The following is a 19,984-nucleotide window of genomic DNA, read 5'->3' on the forward strand; positions in this document are numbered from 1 at the left end:
AGGAGGAAGCCTGGGGATCTTTAGTAGATGGGGACTCCATCAAGATCACAGGGGCCAAGCTTCCCTGTGCAGGAAGGAAGGGAGGAGGAACAAGGAGCAAAGAGAAGAAGGCAAGAGGTCGGTTTACGGTTTGGAGGATGACCTTGCTTCTCTGGGGAACTGAAGGCAGTCACTGGCAAGGAGGCTGAAGAGGTGACAGGCAAGCTGCGGCCAACCCAAGTGGCAGCATGAGTGAACCGGTGGTCCTGCAGATAGCCGGCTGGGGGAGAGGGGCTTTCCTCCAGAGGAGAAGGGGAAGGAGAGAGCCATAGGCTCCCTGACAGAGGACTCTGTCTTCATTCCTATTCTACTTGCAATTATACTGCTCTCTTAACACCCAGACCCAGGACCCAGGAGATCCCCCACCTGTGAGGTCAGGTGGTCCAGGCCGTGATCCCGGAGCACAGGATCCTTCAGAGCAAAGAGAGAAGCATCTTAATAACTGGACAGAGGGAAAGCAAATCTGTTGTCTGTCCCCACTGGACACAGACAGAATAGTCACAGGCTCCTCCTTCTCCCCTCCAGAGAGGGTGTGTGTGTGTGTGTGTGTGTGTGTGTGTGTGTGTGTGTGTGTTAGAGAGGGAGAGAGAGAGAGAGAGAGAGAGAGAGAGAGAGAGAATGAGAGCATGAGCCTGTGAGCTGGCCAAGCCAGCAGTCCCTCCTGTGGACTGGCTTGGCTTTTACCTGCAGAAGCCTTTGTACCAGGCTCTCCATGACGCTGTCCCCTGTAGGACCTGCAGGAAGCCTCTCTGGCCGCCAGAGCTGGGAGCCCCAGGCAAACCGACCAGGCTGCAGAACTTGTCCAGCCCTCTCCAGGAAGCCAACTTGACTCTCAGAGTCAGCTCGCCCTCATCCACCAAGGTGTGTCCTGCTCCAGCATCGGTGTGACCGTAAAATGGAGTCACCCCATTCTGCCTTGCACCTGCCTTTCCATTCTGGGGGGACTTTTGTTGGCTGACCAGGACTTCCAAGCCAGGCTGGTTCTGTGTTCTCTCAAAGGCCTTTCTTCTTCTGTCACCACAGGTAAGAAAGGTGTCCCCATAGCTTGTGTCGGGGGATTAGGGGGGTAGAGACATTATGGGGGTGGGATCAAGGGGATACTGCCAGATTAGCAGCTTCTGGGTACTTTGGGAAGGGAGTATGTCAAAATGCTGGAAGTCACCTGCTCCTAGAAGAATTTTCATCTTCTGATTGTTCCTGTGAGGACTGTTCAGAGCCCAGTCAACCGCTTCTACTGGGATAGTTCAGTCTCAGGAGTTAGTGATGTTATCATATCAAATCTGCTTCTGTGTACCATTCCTTCATTTATTTATTCATGAAGGAAATATTCCATACCTTTTAGTAAAGACTAAAAGGCATCAATGGCATTCACTGACTTGCAAGGTAGCAAGTTCTTCATTGCTGGGGTTTTTCTGAGGCTGGAATTTGTCAGAGAGGTTTCCTACAACAGCTGATGTGCTAATCCAGATGACCTTTAAAATTCCACCTGACCTTGAGATATTAGCCTTCTGTGATTGATCAAGGTATGGAGCAGAGCAGATATACAAGCTAGAAATATGTTCTCTCTCCCCTAAGCACCTGGCATGAAATTATTTGGAAAAAGAAACAGTATCATTTCCTCTAATCAAGGGGCTTTCTTTGGGGTATTGACAGTTGGGAGAGAGCTGGGACTCTCATGTGGGGCATTGGGATGCTGGATGGCAGAGAGGGGCTGGCGGGAATCTAAGCAGGCTTCCTGGAGAAGGTGATGTTTGTGGAAAGAATAGAACGTGACCAGGTGGGTGGGAAGCTGAAAATCAGCTGCAGTAGGAAGATGGACAAAGAAGCTGAATTACCTTGACTTCAGGGGACCAGAACTCAGGAGGTCGGCATAGGGGTGGGGGCTGGGCTGGTCACCCGAGTGCGTCAGCAGCAATAGTGGGGATGTTGCTGTCTGAGTGTCTTTTGTATAGATTTCTCTGGGTGCCCTATTCACCCAGACCCACTTTACAAACAGGGACGTCACCCCACAGCCATCCCCTCCCCCACAACCTGCCAATCCAAGGATCAAAGGGTCCAGGGCTCTTTCTCTTTTAATATCTTTCTTAGGCAGAAGATAATTTCAATTACTGTCAATTACCTGGGATAATTTCTCTTTTTGTTTCCAGTGACAAAGTAATGAAATTATCATTGTGAACTAATTACAAAGGATGCAAATTTGAGGCATCTTGTAGGAATATATCCTCTAGGATCAACTGACTTTTATTTGCACATTCTTCCGGAGGGTCAAGCACATATCTGGCTGGTTCTCTATATGAGGCAATTTCAGCATGCCTGTATTTCTATTTCTTTTTCTCCTATTGTCACTAATGGGGGAAAAATCTTTTATTTAGGGCATTTGGCTGAAAGGTGAAACAGGTCATAGCCTTGGGATTTGCAGCCATGATATGAGTAAGTGGATCTGCATATAGAGGAAACTCCTAGAACCCTGGATCCAGGCAAACATGGCTGTGGGATAGGACACCTTTCCCTTCTCACCACCCATCTGCCACCGACCTCGGTCCTGATGGTAGCTTAGCAGTAACAGTCAATAGTGCTAGGATCTATAGAACACGGGAAAGTATGGGCTGAGTTGCCCATCAAATTGTCCTTCTAGTTGGTGGCACTGGGTGGCACTTTACCAGATTACAGTTTAGAAGCTGAAGACCTGAATTTGAATCCCAACTGTATCGATTTTGAACTATACATCCTTGAGCAAATCTTTTCTGAGCATCAGTATTTCCTTTATTTATATAAAAGAGATAATAAAATCTCTTCCCCTCCCCCTTCTAGGGGTGATGTGAGGCTCAAATGAGGTCAAAGGTGTGAAAGGGCCTTGTCAGCCTTAAAACTACACAAGCGCAAATTGCTCTTAGAAAGATCTAGGCGTGAACATCAAAGGGGACCCTGGAATCCTCTTTCCCTGCGCTTGCCTGCCCTGTTCTCTCACAGCTAACTGAAAACAAAGCAGTGCATCTCCCTGGGTATGTCCTGATGGAGAGGAACAATTCAATTTTCCAGGTCCCTTTCCTTTTAACAAGCAAATGAAACTTCTAGATGGTGGAGATGGTGCCAGGTAATAATTTGTCAATGACAACACAGGTCAATTAGGGAGGCATGGGACACGTGAGAATCCTAAGGCATCCCGGCCAGGGTAGAGTCCCGTGACTGTCAGGTTTTGAATGAGTGTAGAAAGATTAAAAAAAAAAGGAAGAAGAGAAAAACCAAACCCACCTGCTCTGCAGTTTCTCCTGGATGTTAATGAAATCTGTCTCTGTTGGCAACACCAGGATCTCTAAAATCAACTCAACTCAACTCAGCTCAATTCAAGCACGTCTCAGGGTGCTTACACAACATCAGACTCAGGGAAGAGCTTCCCAGCGTGAGGAGTAGTAAAGAGCTCTGAAGGGACACCTCTGGGAACTTGGGGTCTCTCTGCATGGCTTTGAAACCAATGGGACTGAATGAATAAAGTCATGCCTCCTGGCAGGGGTGGAAGAGCAGATTAGATGCCAGAATTTGTCTTCTGTCCTTTCTTCTCTGCTATGTCCCCCTCAGGGCCACCCATTCTCGATTCTTTGTTCCTAATGCCCGGCACATTGTTGCCCCATCATGGAAGAAGAAGTGGAAAGATGAATGAGTAAAGAAAAGAATAAATAATCAGATTATGGAAGAAGATTATGTTCAATGTCATCTTGCTCCCTAAACTAAGCCATAAGCCTGGGTCTCCTTCATAGATTCTTCCTAAAGCCTGTTATAATAAATACATTCCCGAAATGCCAACGCATTGAAATTCACATGAAAGCCCTCCCACACCCCCTCTCCCTCCAGTTGGCACAAACCATGAATGCGCAAGGCCATGGGGTCTTTGATCCCCCATAACCATAGCAGCTGCCACTTCTCCTACCCAGCTCCCTGCAGTTCTTGGGAGCTGTTGTGGGCATGATCCCATTTGCTCCCTCCCTGCACCCGTCCTCAGGGGTAGGCAGGGCAGATAGTGCGCTTTCCTTACCACAGAGAAGACAAAACCCCAGAGGGCTTAAGTGCCCTGCCCCAGTCCTGAGTCAGTGCGTGTGGTGGCCAGGACTCAGAGACACATTCACAAACTCCAGGAGGGCAGGACAGTGGTGTGACAGGTTTGAGGAGAGGCGGAACGCCGGTGAGGCCATCGATGCTCCAAGAGTAGGGACAGAGCTGCCTGGAGGATGAGAAAGAAGCTCATAGAAGAGGTTTTATGACTCCTCCAACAATAATAATTTGGATTCTCCCATGTACTTGGGGATAACGTTTTAAAATCCCTCTCACTCATATTCTTTTTTCCTTTTAAATTGTGGCAAAATATACATGACATAAAATTTACCATTAGTGACATTCAAGATGTTGTGCAAACATCACCGGTATCTAGTTCCAGAACATTCTCATCATCCCACCTTGCCCATCACCTGTATGAGAGTCCGCGCTGTGTCCCGAGGACATGGCCAGTGCCAGACCCGGAGAGTGCCTTTGATACGTGCAAGGTGTACTTGAACATGAGACATCTCCAATCTGCCAATAAGAAGGGTTGTTTAAAAAAAAGTGCTAATTTGGATAAGTAAGCTTTTTACGGTAATATTTAATATTTTTTCTAGTAACAGATGTTTTAAATCACTATATATATTAATACACTAACTTAAAAATATGGCTTTTCTCCAACTCCCCCATTACAAAACATTCAACGCTTTACTTCCATCTTTGACGTCAGTGTCCTTCTCGCCACTGGAACCATTGCCACGTTCTGGCCTTTATTGTTGTCCCTAGAGTCTAAAGAGAGGTGGCTATCTTTTTTTTTTTTTAACTAATCCAGAAAGTGTTTATTTATTTATTTTCTAATAACAGCTCTTTTGAGATATAGTTCACAGTACTATAAAGCTCATCCTTTGAAAATGTACATTTTGGTGAATTTTAGTATATTCGCAGAGCTGTACAACAAACACGGCTACATCACTGCAGAACGCTTCAATCACCCCAAAAAGAAACCCTGCACCATTAGCGGTCACTCCCTCTTCTCCCTTCCCCCCAACCCCCTTGTAGCCACTAATCTGTTCTCTGGCCCCACAGATTTACCTTTTCTGGATATTTCATATACATCGAATCAGGGTGTAGTTTTTATGTGTCTAGCGTCTTTCGCTTTGCATGTTTTCAAGGTTCATCCATGCTGTAGCGGGTATCAGCACTTTATTCCTTTTTATGACCTACTCATCCATCATATGACTATACCATCTGTTGTGTGGGTGTTCATCAGCTGACTGGCATTTGGGTGCTTCCGCATTTGGGTTATTGTGAACAGCACCCGAGTTCTTCTATTGACCACCCTTTGTGATACAATCATCTTCATCTTGGAAATGCAGCACCGAGGCCAGAACAATGGGGACTTCATTCTCATCTTGTACCCTCCTCTGTCTAGTGGGTCAGGCAGAGAAACAGGTTGACGCCGGAGGAAGAAGAAGATGTTAGTTCCTCTAGTTAGCCAGGGAAAGCCCAAAGCCCTCTACTGTTCACCTTTCTCAGCTCTATAAAGTGTGAGGAACACAAGCACATCCTGTGTCAAGGATGCACGACGCTGAGACCCTTTGCACGGCTTGCTCAGGTTCCATAGTGAGAAGGCCTGTGTGGAATCCAGCGGAAGCCCTGCCACGTCAGCACCTGGAAGCCTTCCTGGGGAAGCAGGTCTGAGCCTGAAACCTCAGCACAGCTCTGGCCTGCCCTCCTTCTGATGGCCAGGGGAAGCCAGACCCCGTCCACTGAAGCCATGGGCCCCTCCCACTCCACGGTCCTGTCCATGACAAAGCTCGGTCTGTGGTGGCTCCTTCTGATCCCAGCAGGTGAGTAGGTGTCATCACTAGGACATCATGTCACACCCGTGGGCTCCCATGTAGCATGGAGGAAACTCCTGCAGGCAGGCTCATGGCAACTGCCAAAGCCACGGGGGACTTCCGAGTAGCTCATTCCTCAGTGAGAAGGAGGCTGGGCACTCACGGCTCTGAGTTCAAGCATCACCTTGAACCTCCCCCAGCTTCAGCAAAAATGGGGAAGATGCCTGAAGAGGCAGAGGATTTTGTGGTTAGCATCAGCCAGCAGTTCGTTGACACATGGATGGGAACGAAAGGCTCACAGAGACGTGGGAAGCCCTTCTCCCTCTGCTCACCCCACACTGACCAGGTGTCTCCCGCATACTGCTGTCCCATGGGGCTCCTCAGTTCAAGGCTGCATCTTGTCTCCAGGTCTGATCCTCCCCACTCCTTGGCCTCTGCCTCCCTCTCCAGCACTTATTTCCCTGCCTTCTTCTCTAATAGTCACAGAGTAACTGCCGTTTCTTGAGCTCCAAGCATGCGCTGCTTGCTTCGTTAGGCTCCACTATACACTATTATATTTAATCCTCAACAGTGTTTGAGACAGGTTCTGGATAGTGTCACCACTTTACAGATGAGGAAACTGAGATTAAGTGGCTCTGATTTGACGGGAGAGGGACCCAAGCACTAACCACCATGGACTCCCAGAGACCCCACTCTTCCTTCCTGTCCACAGGGTCGGCACAGCGAGCCTCCCACAGCCAAGCTGAGGACCGCCTCTTCAAACACCTCTTTAGGGGCTACAACCGCTGGGCACGGCCGGTGCCCAATACCTCGGACGTGGTGATTGTGCGCTTTGGGCTGTCTATCGCCCAGCTCATCGATGTGGTGCGCCTCTCCCCCCACGCTTCTCCCCCTTGGGATCAGCCCTCAGACCACAGGTCCCTTTCCCGGGGTCCTTCCTCCCTGCCTTCCCAGCTCCAGCCCTTCTCCCTCCCCATCTCCCAGCCCTGGAGCCCCTCCCGAGAGGGCACTGATGGGCAGCAGTGGGTTGTCTAGGTGCCCTGTTTGTTCCACTCGACACAAACCCAGAGGACCCAAGTAGCCCGTGTGCTCCTGAAGGGTCTGAGTAAGGGTGGCAATGTCAGGAGGGGGTGGCAGGTTGGGCTGGGCTTAGGGTGTCATATGAGAGGTTCTTCTAGGGAGTAGGGGGTCTGCATCAGCCCATCCCACTCCACCCTGTGTTGGGGGCTGGCTCCATCACTCTATTGTTCTTACTCTCTCCACCGGTCAGGATGAAAAGAACCAAATGATGACCACCAACGTCTGGCTAAAGCAGGTAAGAGCCTCTTCTCTGGCTGAGGCAAAAGTGGGGGTGGGAACCCATTGACCCCAGACCCTCCCAGGACTCTCTCACAAGCAGTGGGATTCTGAATTCACGTTTCACGGGAGAGTTGCCACTTGGGACGTTCCCAAAGCTGGCCGATCTTGGACTGCTTCTCTTAAGATCTGGGTCCAGCACCTGAGAAGGTCACCTACAAGAACCTAGTCATCCCCTTTCCGGGAGTGGGCATTTCCTGCAAGTCGGCCATTCTTTGCAGATCAGCTCTTTCTGAGTAGTCACTGAAAACCCAGGGGAGGTTTCATTTTGCCCCCTTTATAGCTGAAGAAAGCCAGAAGCAGAGTGCAGTTCAGCTAGAAAAGTGGGGCCGCAGGTGTGCTCAACTCGGAACCCCAGGCTCCTTCTGCAGGAGAATGATGGGCGTTCCATGTCTATGCTGCTTAACGAATCTACCCCAACACTTAATGGCCTAAAGCAACAGTTTGTCATACCTCATAGTTTTATGGCCAGGAGTTTGGGTGGTTTCTTCCACTTTGCATGGCAACAACTGGTGTTACTTGGTGCTGTTTAACCTGTGGCTGGTCTGCTCTGAGGATCTAAGATAGCTTCACTCATGTCCATTCTTTAGCAGGGATGTCTGGAAGGTTCTGGAAGCTAGGCCCACTTGGGCCCTTCACCCTTTTCAGGCATACTCAGGGTCTTTCTCTAGCAGGGGAGTTGGTTGCCTCACCTGGAGGTTCAGAGATCCCAGAGCAAGAGTCCCAAGAGACAGGAAATGAAGCTGCTGGTTTCTTAAGGTCTGGAAAATGGCCCAGCATCACTCCTAGCAAAGAATGTGTGGTCTTTTTTGATGTACCATTTTGGGAGCAGCACTTGGAGGCATAGGCTTTGTTAGAGTCTGAATGTATTCCTTTCCACTTCAACCCCTCAAGCTCTAATCAGTCCCTCCCTGGGCCTGGAAATGGAGATGGTGGGAGAACATGAGAAAGAGGACCTAGCCCTCTGCCTCCTTTTCTCCCGCTACCCTCTCTTCCTGCCCCACTGGTAACCTGAGAAACTGAGAACCTCCTATCTCAGACGTTGCCATTCAGAAAACCACGACAATCAGAATTGTGATTGGCAGCTCTACTTTGAGTCTTTTGAATGAATGCCTTACTTTCCATGGCCCCAGGGCTGTATAATGGCCATTTAGTTTATAACTGAATGCTTAGGTGAGAGGCATGGAGCAGACCCCTCTGACACTGTTCACCCTGCAGCTGCCAGGGGGTCATGCGGCTCATCTTTACAGATGTGCAAACTGAGGCCCAGAGCAGTAAGACACTTGGGAAACCATACAGTCCTGCAGTGCAGGGGCCAGATCTAGAACCTGGGTTGCCATCACTGTTCCCACGAGCCCATCTTCTTTGCTTCAGGGGCTGGGATGGGGAGCAGGGGAAGGAGCACCCGAGCAGGAGCCAGGCCAACCAGCACTGCCTCTGACTAACCTGTTATGCTCTGCAGGTTACTTAACCTATCAGAGTCTTACTTCCTCATCTGTTAAATGGGGATAGTACCATCTGTTGCCTGCATTGGCAACTGATTGCCAATTACTATAACGCATGGGTGTAGATGTCCTCCAAATCTGGGTTGAGCCCGAAAGCTTGAGAGATGATGGACTGGGGGGAAGGGGATACATTGATGAGGAGCAATCCCTTTCAAAGGTGTTTGTCAATGTCCTGAGAAGTCCTGACAATTTTACGAATTTTTAAACCTTCCTTATTTTGCAAGTCTGGCTCCTCTGTGCTCCTAAGCCTTCCCCTACAGGTGAGCAGTCAATACCACTGCGAGGCCAGTCCCTTCCTAAGCATGGTTGGGCACCAACAGCAGTGTTTCATGACATGATTTTACTTGCCTTGCTAATCTTTTTGTAATAGTCATATTTATATTTTAGTGGATATTTTCAAATGCTTTTGATTTTCTAGTTAAGTCAGTAATGTAAAATTTCAAAATTTCTGTAATCTTAAAAACAGTGAACCAATTTAAAGGAAAATACTAAGTACATGATGATACAGACAGAGCACATATATTGGCAAAAATTATGAAACTTGGACTTGGGTGCTTGAAGTTTGGGAACCACCGAGCTAGACCAGTACTTTTCCTCTCGTGCCTGCTTCCTGAAAATGCTCCTATTTCTCTTCACTCCTTCCTGGATCCCTTCCTGGTTGATGGTTTTTGTAAACGTTACACAACTGTCCTTAGAGGGGAAAAGGCATCATGCATGGGACCCTTTTCAAGGGTGCATTACTGCACTATTTTAGCGAAGATGTGCAAAAGCAAAATGGCCCCTGGAATGAGGGCAGGCTCAGAGACAGGGATGCCAGGATTCAAGTACTAGTGCTGCCACTTATTAGCAGCGTGCCCTCCACACTTCACTTTCTTCACCCTAACCCATAGGATTGTTGTGAAGATTAGAAAGAACCATCTAAAGGGCCTGTGACAAAACTGGGTTTATAAATGGTAGTAGCTTTTATAATTATGAAAAGCCCTTGAGAGGCAAAGGACAGCCTTGTGGGTCAACCCCAGTCATTATCTGTTGGGGGTGGTTGTTTTTTTTCAGGTCCAGAAGGGATGCGGGAAGCCCTCCCAGAAGTGGAACCAGACAACCTGAGAGGGAGGAGGCATTGTTTTCACCACTCAGCTACACATTTACGGAGCGTTTCCCCAGGGCTTGGTGCTAGGGAGCCAGAGTGAACCAGCTGTTGTCCCTGGCTTCATGGAACTTACAGAGAGAGGCGTTAAATAAATATATACGCAAATCCACATTCATCACCACTTGTGATGATGCCAAAAAGGAAAACTTCAGAGAGTGAATAATACTAACCTGGTTTTGGGGTGGAAGATTCACTTGGATCCGCTGCTGGAAGCAAGGCTGGGGCCCAGAGCGTCCCCTCCCTGCCGGGACTCCCAAGTGGGGGCACTCTGGAGCACAGTTTGGAAGTCACCGTGGACTTCCCGGTCTGGGCTCCTTGGTCGCAGCTGCATAACCTTCGCCGGTTGTTTTTACTTCTCTGGTCCTCAGTTGCCTTACCTGTTAAAATGGGGAAATACTTCCACCCTCTCAGCATTCCCTCCCCAGCTCTCCCACGGAGGCTCTTCCTAGACAGAGGGTGTTCAAATCCTTTGTAAGCTGTGAGGCACTAAAAACGTTGTTCCTACAAATGAGTGAGGTGGCTTTCCAGGGTCATCCCTCTAGGGTGGCAGAATGAGGACCAGAGGCAGGACTAGGGTGACCTATCGTCCAGGTGTGCCCAGGACTTCGAGTACTGGAGCTGGGGCAAAGCGGGCTTGGGTATCACAGGCCGGACGCCCAATCCCCAGCTCAGAGCCTTGTCCCCGCCTCACAGCCCTTTCTCTTCTGGGGGCTAGGGGAGGCACTTGGGGTGCTCCCGAAGCCAGCTGCTGGGGCATCCCCTGGTTCCTCCCCGGGCAGTGCCAGCTGACGCGACTCCCTTCCCCATGCACAGGAGTGGAATGACTACAAGCTGCACTGGGACCCGGCTGATTTCGGCAACATCACATCCCTCCGGGTCCCTTCGGAGATGATCTGGATCCCTGACATTGTCCTCTACAACAAGTAGGAAGCCGGGGGGTCCTGGAGGACCCTGGGACGCCCCTGGGAGGGGCGGGTACAGTGAAGCTCAGCTGGGTTGGACTTGGGAGGTCCCCCCTTGTGCCTCAGCTTCCTTGCCTTTCTCGCAACTCCTGCTCTGCTCATTCTCACCCCCTCCACCTTTCCTCTTGATTCCTTCATTTCTTTCATTTTGTTCTCTCACTCATATGCCTAAACTTACTGAGCACTCACTCTAAATTAGTGCATGGTGCTGTGCTGATTGTGGGACACAGATCTGCCAACACCAAGTAGTATTTGAAACATTGGCTGGTGTAGGCTCCGAGAACAATGCCGAAGAGTTGGCAGTTTGCAGGATGGTGGTACTGTTGGAACGGTAAGCAGCATCCCTGGGAACATCCTCAAGGGGGAAGACTCACGTGGCATGGGTATTTGTAAAACTCACATTATTTATAGTGGCCTTGCATTCAAGATAAAAAAGGAGACATCTTTCAGCATAATGACAAGAGGATAATAAAAGGCAAGGGGGTCGAAAGAGAGTCCCAGTGAACACCAACAACACATTTTTTAAAAAAAGAAGATAGATAGATTGAGTCTTTCGTTTGTGTGTTTGGTGTCAGGTAATTCTTCACTTAGAAATCAAAACTTAAAAGATGTTTGGCATTATGCTTCGCTAATGGTGTTTTCTAATGTGGGGCTCTAAGGAGCACCTGTTCTAGGAGATATGGATAGGTATGAAAAGCAGTTATACAGTCAAATAATTTTGGATAACATTGTATGTCGCTAACTCCCCCACCCTGGTCCCAGTCCTTAGGAAAATGTTAGCACAAGACCGCATTTTTAATGTTGTTGTAAGTTGTGCTGCCAAGAAACCCATGTAGTCTAGGTTTTCCTAATTCATTTGACCCGAATTTGGAAGAACTATCTTTAAACAATAAAATAAAGGGAGATAGGTCCATTTTTGAGTTTTGGTGTCTTCAGAGAAAGTCATGACAATGACTCCCTTATAAAGCCCAGTTCTGGTCAGACCCAAAGCCCTTTCCCTTGAGCCATGTCCATAAACACGTTCAGTGCAGGAGGTCTAGCTGCAGGTGCCTGGCGTTGGTGGCTGTCACTGGACTCACGGAGCCCTTCCTCTATATCTTTATGCCCCGGAGCCACCACCCAAGATCCTTCTAGTTCCTGCTCCGTTGGCACTTGGCAGAAAAGTCAGGAGCAAAGTCCTAGCATCAGATATGACCCGAAATCTGGGATTGTCAATAAAGCTTCGCTCAGTGTTGCTTGATAATAACAGGAAATTCTTTGGATAGGACGGAAGTCCAAACCAAATTCTTGCAGACATTTAAAGAAGGGTCTCCTCTAACCAGACACTCCACTCCAGGTTAAACAGGGATCAGGGAAATTGCACTTTTCCTTCTTCCAAATGGGGCACATGTTGCCATCTAGTGGTAGTTCTGTGTGTTGACAAAAACGCCTCAAAAAAACCCCCCAAAAAACCTTTGGCCTGACCTGTTCCTTACTGTCTATCAAAGCTCCTGTTTCTAACCTTCTCTTTCAAAGTTTTCCATTTCCCAATCCCTAGCCTGGAATTTCTCCATAGGAAAGAAGTCTGTCTTCCTGTGTATTCCTCTGATTCCCTTGACTTTAAGGAATTGGAGGGAGAAGGAAGGATCCTTGAACACTAGGGCGTGGAGCCCACAGCACCACCCCCGGGGGACTCAGGGACTCAGGAAGTCCCAGCAAATGGTCACTGTTCCTCCAGTGTTCCCAGAGCCCTGGTGGCCCTTGGATGCCCAGCCCCATGATGCCACAGGTGTCATTTCCCACCAGCCTTCTTATGCCCTGCCCCTCGCCCCACCCCCAGCCTGAGTACACACTGTGAGCTTTGTCCTTCCCCTCCTCTGTTCCTGATTCCCTGCCTTTGCTCCGCTAGTATGCTTTCCACCCCATCTTTCCACCATCTACTGGCAGCATTCAGGGTGACCCAGCTCACTCCAGCCAGAAGGGAGGTCCGCCCTCCCCGCCTGCCCCGCCCCCAGGGGCTGCCCCTGTGGTGCTGTTGTCAAACTGCCCCCCTTGAATTATAGGCATTTAGGGCTGCATCTCATTTCCTCATGGTCCTCCTTGTTCCTTGCAGTTCCTCGTGGTTCTTTAAGGGCAGGCCTGTGTCTCCCATTCCATCCCCCACAGCTCCTGTGTAGGCCCTAGCAGATCGGGTTGGGTGCAGAAATGCCCACTAAATGGCTGGAGTCAACAAGGTATCTTCCTTCACCAGCAAAGGTGTTAGGTCTCTTCTGAGCCAGGAACTAAGGATCCCAGGTAGAAAAGACGTGACCCTAGATGAGGGCCTTGCTCACCATCTGCTGTGGGGAAAAAATATAAATAATCACCCTAAAATATTAAATGAACACAAACAGGCCATAAGACTATACATCCCATGTGTTTGTAAATATATAAAAAATTATATATATGATCTGTATGTCAATCAAATATATATGATATATATAACATCAGAATGTTTTTAAACAAATATATATGTATGTTCCTATATTCTTCAAAATTCCTACTTTTGTCATTAAAAAGATAGTGTCTGAAAGACAATTCAGGTAGCTCTAAACGTGGGTGTGCCGGGAGAGTCTCACACACTTGCATAGACCCCCAACAACTGAGCGAGCTCTGGCTTTGTTATTGGGGTCCCCCACTGCTGGCTGCCTGGAGCAGCCTGGCGTGGGTAGGTGGGCTGAGTCGGGTCCCCCAGCTCCTCTCCTCTCCCCAGTGCAGATGGGGAGTTTGCGGTGACCCACATGACCAAGGCCCACCTCTTCTCCACGGGCACGGTGCACTGGGTGCCCCCTGCCATCTACAAGAGCTCCTGCAGCATCGACGTCACCTTCTTCCCCTTCGACCAGCAGAACTGCAAGATGAAGTTTGGCTCCTGGACCTATGACAAGGCCAAGATCGACCTGGAGCAGATGGAGCAGACCGTGGACCTGAAGGACTACTGGGAGAGCGGCGAGTGGGCCATCGTCAACGCCACGGGCACCTACAACACCAAGAAGTATGACTGCTGTGCTGAGATCTACCCCGACGTCACCTACTCCTTTGTCATCCGGCGCCTGCCCCTCTTCTACACCATCAACCTCATCATCCCCTGCCTGCTCATCTCCTGCCTCACCGTGCTGGTCTTCTACCTGCCCTCAGACTGCGGCGAGAAGGTGACTCTCTGCATCTCCGTGCTGCTCTCGCTCACCGTCTTCCTCCTGCTCATCACCGACATCATCCCCTCCACCTCCCTGGTCATCCCGCTCATCGGCGAGTACCTGCTCTTCACCATGATCTTCGTCACGCTCTCCATCGTCATCACGGTCTTCGTCCTCAACGTCCACCACCGCTCCCCCAGCACCCACACGATGCCCCACTGGGTGCGGGTGGCCTTTCTGGCCTGTGTGCCCCGGTGGCTTCTGATGAACCGGCCCCTGCCCTCCTTGGAGCCCCACGACGCCCCAGATCTGAAGCCCAGCTCCTCTTATCACTGGCTGGAGACCAACGTGGATGCGGAGGAGAGGGAGGAGGAAGAGGAGGAGGAAGACAGATGGGTGTGGGCGGCCCATTCATCCCCCTCCCTGGGTATGCTCTGCGGCCATGGTGGTCTGCACGAAGGGGCCTCAGGTCCCAAGGCGGGAGCCCAGTTGCAGGAGGGTGGGCTTCTGCTGTCACCTCGCATACAGAAGGCACTGGAAGGTGTGCACTATATTGCCGATCACCTGCGATCTGAGGACGCTGACTCTTCGGTGAGTTGGGGCCGGGAGAGGGGCTCTTCTTCTAGGTGACTACCCCTCACCCCAAGGTGGTAGTTTAGACCACCTAGTCTCCTCCATGAGGACCCATTTCCCTCAGTTGTGGCCCCTGGGAGTCTGGACTACACTATGATAAAGAACATCTAGCTGGCAGGTGGCAGAAGAGCAGCCAAGAATGCCCCAGCTAAGGCTACCCAGAGGACAGCAAGCCAGAAAGGGAGGGATCTCAGATGCTGAAATTCTCCATGCCATCCTTGTCACCCTTACCCTACAGGTGGTGGAGGAAGGGGACAGAGGGAGGTGAAGGGAATATCATCAGATGATAAATCAGATAAACCAGGCTGCTGCTTCCTCAGCCTTCCTCCTTTGTCCTGATGGTTTCCTCCCAATTCTATTTGTGGGCTCTGGGCATTTTGTGGAATTCACTATTCACCCACAAACCCTGAGGAACCTTGGTTGTACCAGGTGGGCTCCCCGCCCTGGCCCCTGCCGTGCCCAGCGTTTTTAGATCAGCTGGCCACTGCTTAGATCACAGACTTCTTACCAACCTAGGGAAGGATGAAAGGCCGGGTGGTTATTAGTGGGTGGCCTTGTTGAATGGATAAGAAAGATTAATCATTATCTAATTTGGAAGCAGGTAGGAATCCAGACTCACTTGCTTGGGCTCTGAACCCAAATTCCACAAAGGCCCGCCCCTGTGACCTTCCCAACCTTCCCTGGGCCACACCTACCCTCACCTACCTCCTCCTCTCCACCTGCTGCAGTGGGTGGCGATTGGGTGGGAGGCAACATGGGGCAAGCGCAGTCTTCACCATTTTGTAACTGCCGGGTGTTGAGTTTAAATCACTGCAGGCCCCCTGGGAAGGTCCATAGGTGGTTCTAGAACCTCTAGCCTCCCTTCTCTGGAACTTGAGCATCTATGGAAAGGCTCTGGGTCACGTCATAGAGGTGGGATAGGGCAGGGATCACTAGGAGAGGCTTGTTTGAATCTTGAGACAACGTTAGCTTCCTAGGTCTCAGTGGGGCCACTGCTGCCCCTAGTGTCATCTTTACAGAGGCTGTGCCTGGGTGGGATACTTCCCCTCTCCCAAGGCCTGGCCTCCATCACAGTGAGTGCATTTCCACATGCAGGTGAAGGAAGACTGGAAGTACGTGGCCATGGTCATTGATAGGATATTCCTCTGGTTGTTTATCATCGTCTGCTTCCTGGGGACCGTTGGACTCTTTCTTCCTCCATTCTTGGCTGGAATGATCTGATTTCCTGTTCCTTGCTTGGACCCAAAGGTGACCCTGCCGACCATCTTTAACCACCGTCCCCTCTGGAGTATGCCTTTAGGGTCAACGCCCTCTGACTGCAGGCGCCTCTCTGTGGAGTCCCTACACTGGCCTAATCATCCAACACTCCTTGGGTCAACTCACTTGACGTTATTGTACCATGTGCTGAGAATCTGCTGGGCACAGAGCCCAGTTTTGGATGCTGAGGAACTAGGAAATAAGGAACTCGCTCTGCAGAAGGTTACAATATGGTGGGGACCCTGTGAAGCCATAGAAGATTCTCCTGCAGGAGCCAGGAAAGCATTGAGTAATAGGAGGACTGAGCGGAGCGATCCAGGGGGTCAAGGCACAGACCTCAAAGGATGGGTGCGTGGGGAAGAGAGGAGAGGGTACCTCGGGGGGCGGGGGTGGAAGGGCTGTGAACAACATTTTGGATTCAGGAATGAGCCCCAAGGTAGCTAGCAGAGCAGGCAGGCTAAGATGGGGCTCCAGTGTGGGAGCCGTGGGAGGAGGTTAGAAAGGTAGATTAGGGTGTCTCGAGTCTGATCCTGCAGGTCTAACGATGGTCAAGACTCTCCTGGAAGGAGAGACAGGGGGAAGCAGGGCCACAGGTCAGGTAGAGGTACAGGTCAGACCTTCTGGGTGGCAGAGGGATGTGTGGTTGGATGCAGGTAGTTGGGCCATCCCACTGCCTGGAAGCTCATTTGAACCCCTGGCTTCCCCTCACCTTTAGCAGCACCCACTCACCTGCCCGCTGCAAACTGGCTCAGCACCAGCCGGCCCCAACAGGTTTGGCCACGCTGTAGTCCCCGCCATCTGTCCTTGAATGCATGTTGACAAACCAGGAAGATATCCTGGGACATCCTTGACTCAACTCAAGCTTGCAGCTTGCTCCTCCCACCCATTCACGGGGCAAGTGGTGGCCAGCACTCAAGACATTTGCTCAGAGTGAGTGAAGGGCGCGAGCTGGGTTACTTTGCACTGACTGCTGTGTAAGGGCAGAAGCTGCAGGACGGCTTCCTTTCCCCGCCTGGCTTCCTGGTCCTTCCTAAAGCCCCGCAATGGCTTCTGAGCTGCTCCGTGCTGCCAGGGAATCCTCGCACCTTGGAATCCAGCAATCCACAGGCCTCTGACACATGCTGGAGCCTGGAGGAGCTCCTGCTCCAGGGTCAGACCTCACCGTTGCCTTTCCAGCCCTCAGAGGGCAGAACCTCAGCAGCTAACAGAAGCAGACACTGGCTCTCCGGACTGTGGGGGGACCCTGGATAGGAAGCCAAGTGGGGCGAACTTTCAGTTTCCCTTTGGTCTTTGGGGTACCCCCCCCCACCTCTGCCTGTCACACACAGAGGAAACCTGCAACATCCCGGCCCAGGCCCCCACTCCTCAGTTCTTCCCAAGACTCCCCACTCAACGACCCATCTGATTTCTGGCTCCCCCAGGCTCCTGTGGGGGCAGCCTGCCAGCCTCCCTTCTCCTCCAACCTGCCTCTCCCAGACCTGATCTGCTGGTGCAGTGATGTTCCCTCGTGCTAGTCCATCTCCCATCCACACTGCATGTGAGTAAAGAGACAAAATAAAGCTAAGGCCAGTGCTCATTCAGCTGGGGGACCCCTCCTCAGCATCCCCAGGACCCTTCAAGCCCCGCTGGAGGCCCAGTTGTTTGCACACCAGCTGGGAGAGAGCCGGCGGCGTTCTTCATGTGGCCCAGGAGGGGGCTGCTCTGGGTCCCCACTGGAAAGTCATCCTTGGGTCAGGCGCAGGGAAGAAGGGGCTGGAGCACACCTGACCCTATTGCCCCTGCCCCGGTGTCACCACACACCCCTACGTGCTCTTGGTTCTTGATCTGCGCCCAACAGAGCACAATCGATTTCTTCCAGGGTGGTGGCCCAAGGTCAACGTCACCCTCCCTACAAAGAGCAGGTCAAGCAAACAAAACAATCAAACCACAAAGCAAATGGTACAATTTTAATTCATCCACAAGTCCAATAGAAAGAAGGTAAAAGAGTATTTTGCACAAACACGAGGGAGGGATGAGGGCAAATGGGAAAGGGGGCGGAGAAAAGGAGAAGTAAGAAAAGAGGGAGAGAAGGAAGGGGCAAAGTCAGGGAAGAGAGAGAAAGGGCACAGGGAAGAGAGCAGATTGTGGTCCAAGTCCTGTTTTGGCCTCGTCTCTCCCCTTCTCCCAGACGCTTGGCGTATTGACAACACAGCGTCTTGTGCCCGGACTCCCAATAGCTTGTTCCTGGACTGGGTCCCAGGTCCCCCCTCAGGGGGGCACACAGCTGTCAGTCCAGACCACACTCACATTAAATAAATTCCAATATACACTGTACAAGAAAGCCAGGCCCAACCCTCATCTCGCCAGCCGTCCACCCCCAAAAGGAAAGCCCTTCCCCAGCCCCTCTGCACATCAAGGGACCTCCGTGGGCGGAAGAAGAAGGAATAGCTTGGCTCCAATAGATAGGCCTGCCATGTCCATGCATAAAGCCATCATGACCACTGGGGGACCAGTGTGACCCCAATGGGGCAGGCGGGTGTGAGGAGGGAGCGGCCAGCAGCAGCAGAGCTCCCTCTGAGCCCTCTTTGTCACCCCCTGGCATCTATAGCCCTGAGTCCCCTCTGTCCAGCTGCAGCCTGAGCAGCACAGTCTGGGGGTTGGGGTGGGGAGAGGGGGTCGTGCAAAGTGGCAAGGGAAGAAGGACTCCCCGCAGCCTTCCCCCTGAGAAGACCCACATGACCGAAGGCAAGGCAGGGGCCGGGGGCAGGGGAGGGAACACTACAGGCAGGGGCAGAAGACGCAGGCAAGTGGCGCCCACCCTCCATCACTCTGGAGGTGGGTGGGCCAGATTGGCCAGAACTTTGGCCTGGTCTACGGCATCGAGCAGGTTCTTGGCGTCCACGGCCAGGGTGTGGGAGGCTGTGAGCATCTGCCGCTTGCACTCCTCACTCAGGGAGGTCACGGCGTTTTGCTGGGCCAGGCGCATCTTATTGATGAGCTCCGCTAGGTCCTTGTTGAGCAATTTCTGGGTCCCCTCGATCTGTAGGAAAAGCACATAGGAGAGGCTGAGGGGCTGCAGAGCTTAAGCCTGGAGAATGGGCAGCCTTTGGTGCTGGCCGAGGCTGTCAGAGGTTCTCGGGGGGACAGGTCTGATCTAAGCTTGGGCTGAGCCTAAGGCCCCATGTGGGCTGGAGCCAGGTCAGCAAGGACAGACATTGCAGACGCCCCAGACCCCAGCCTACCCCATGCTAGCTCAGTCTGACGCGGCCCCACAGGCCGTCCCTTCACTGCGGCATCCCTTGTGCTGGCCCAAGGTTACTGTGAAGGGTCACGGGACAAGTGCATTTATTCATTTGTTAGCTGTCTACCTTCAAATCGAGAGACCAGGGACCATGGCTTGAGCTGTAGGGTTTGGTTTACCTCCATATCCCAGTGCCTAGCATGCTGAGCGCAGACTCGGCACTCGAGATATTACCAAGTGAAACGAATGACGGAGCCATCACGTGGAAGGTAAAGACCGCTCACAACAGAAGGTATGGCTCCAGCTGGGGCTCCTCTATGGGCTGCTGGTGCCACCCAGAGGGAGGCTGGGAAATGCCCAAGCCCTCCTGCATCGTCTCGTCTTGAACAGTCACAGGTTGTGGGGACGGTGGTGTGATGCAGCCATCACCTGTGCTGGGTTGCTGGGAGATGGTGGCTCACGCCGCCTGGCGGGGGCATGGGGTTTTGCTGAGCTCCGTGCTGGTTTCCAGGCAGACAACCAGCACATGTTCAGAGGCGCTAGTGTTCGGCGTTCAACTACATTCAGAGTCTCCTATGCCTGCGGTAACGACCCCTGACCAGTGGGGTGGCTCGAAACAACACAGATTAGTTTCTTCCACTGCTGGAGGTCAGAAGGCTGGAATGGGTCCTACGGGGCTAAAGTCAAGGGGAAGCTGGGCCGTGCTCCTTCTACAGGCTCTAGGGGGAGAATCTGTTCCCTGCCTTTTCCAGCTTCTAAAGGTTGCTGCCTTCCTTGGCTTGTGGATCCTTCCAGCAGCGACATTAGCCCAACTCTGCTTCTGTCATCCCATCTCCTTCT

At 51.5% G+C, this 19,984-nt stretch overlaps 2 protein-coding genes and 1 long non-coding RNA gene across 7 annotated transcripts in view; 1 reads left to right on the forward strand and 2 right to left on the reverse strand.

Moving 5' to 3' along the window:
* Window positions 1-3,958: 3,958 nt before the first annotated feature.
* On the reverse strand, window positions 3,959-5,260 carry LOC148109112 (uncharacterized). Its single transcript, XR_015726440.1, has 3 exons — window positions 5,161-5,260; window positions 4,500-4,602; window positions 3,959-4,255 (listed from the first exon to the last, which is right to left on the reverse strand). It is a non-coding gene; the product is annotated as an uncharacterized LOC148109112 (long non-coding RNA).
* Window positions 5,261-5,817: 557 nt separating this feature from the next.
* Window positions 5,818-16,045, forward strand: CHRNA2 (cholinergic receptor nicotinic alpha 2 subunit). 2 transcript variants are annotated; one of them, XM_045774099.2, is made up of 6 exons: window positions 5,818-5,918; window positions 6,622-6,773; window positions 7,180-7,224; window positions 10,731-10,840; window positions 13,611-14,625; window positions 15,763-16,045. In XM_045774099.2, exons 1-6 carry the CDS (start codon window positions 5,846-5,848, stop codon window positions 15,886-15,888), a joined length of 1,521 nt encoding a protein of 506 aa, XP_045630055.2. In that variant the 5' UTR covers window positions 5,818-5,845; the 3' UTR covers window positions 15,889-16,045. The 2 variants fall into 2 exon arrangements, with proteins under 2 accessions (XP_045630055.2, XP_087722490.1); XM_087866364.1 differs by having other exon boundaries at window positions 6,637-6,773.
* A 1,811-nt stretch (window positions 16,046-17,856) lies between these two features.
* Window positions 17,857-19,984, reverse strand: part of PTK2B (protein tyrosine kinase 2 beta) — a 121,245-nt gene continuing 119,117 nt past the window's right edge. For all 4 annotated transcript variants that reach the window (XM_045774053.2, XM_045774051.2, XM_045774054.2 and 1 more), the window contains one exon: window positions 17,857-18,943. In XM_045774053.2, the coding sequence (XP_045630009.2) occupies window positions 18,728-18,943 (216 nt within the window). In that variant the 3' untranslated portion in view covers window positions 17,857-18,727. The remainder of the gene's footprint in view (window positions 18,944-19,984) is intronic.

The sequence above is a fragment of the Ursus americanus genome, chromosome 13 (genome assembly GCF_024610735.1).
Source record: "Ursus americanus isolate L20-20 chromosome 13, mUrsAme1.1.p, whole genome shotgun sequence".
Taxonomy (NCBI): domain Eukaryota; kingdom Metazoa; phylum Chordata; class Mammalia; order Carnivora; family Ursidae; genus Ursus; species Ursus americanus.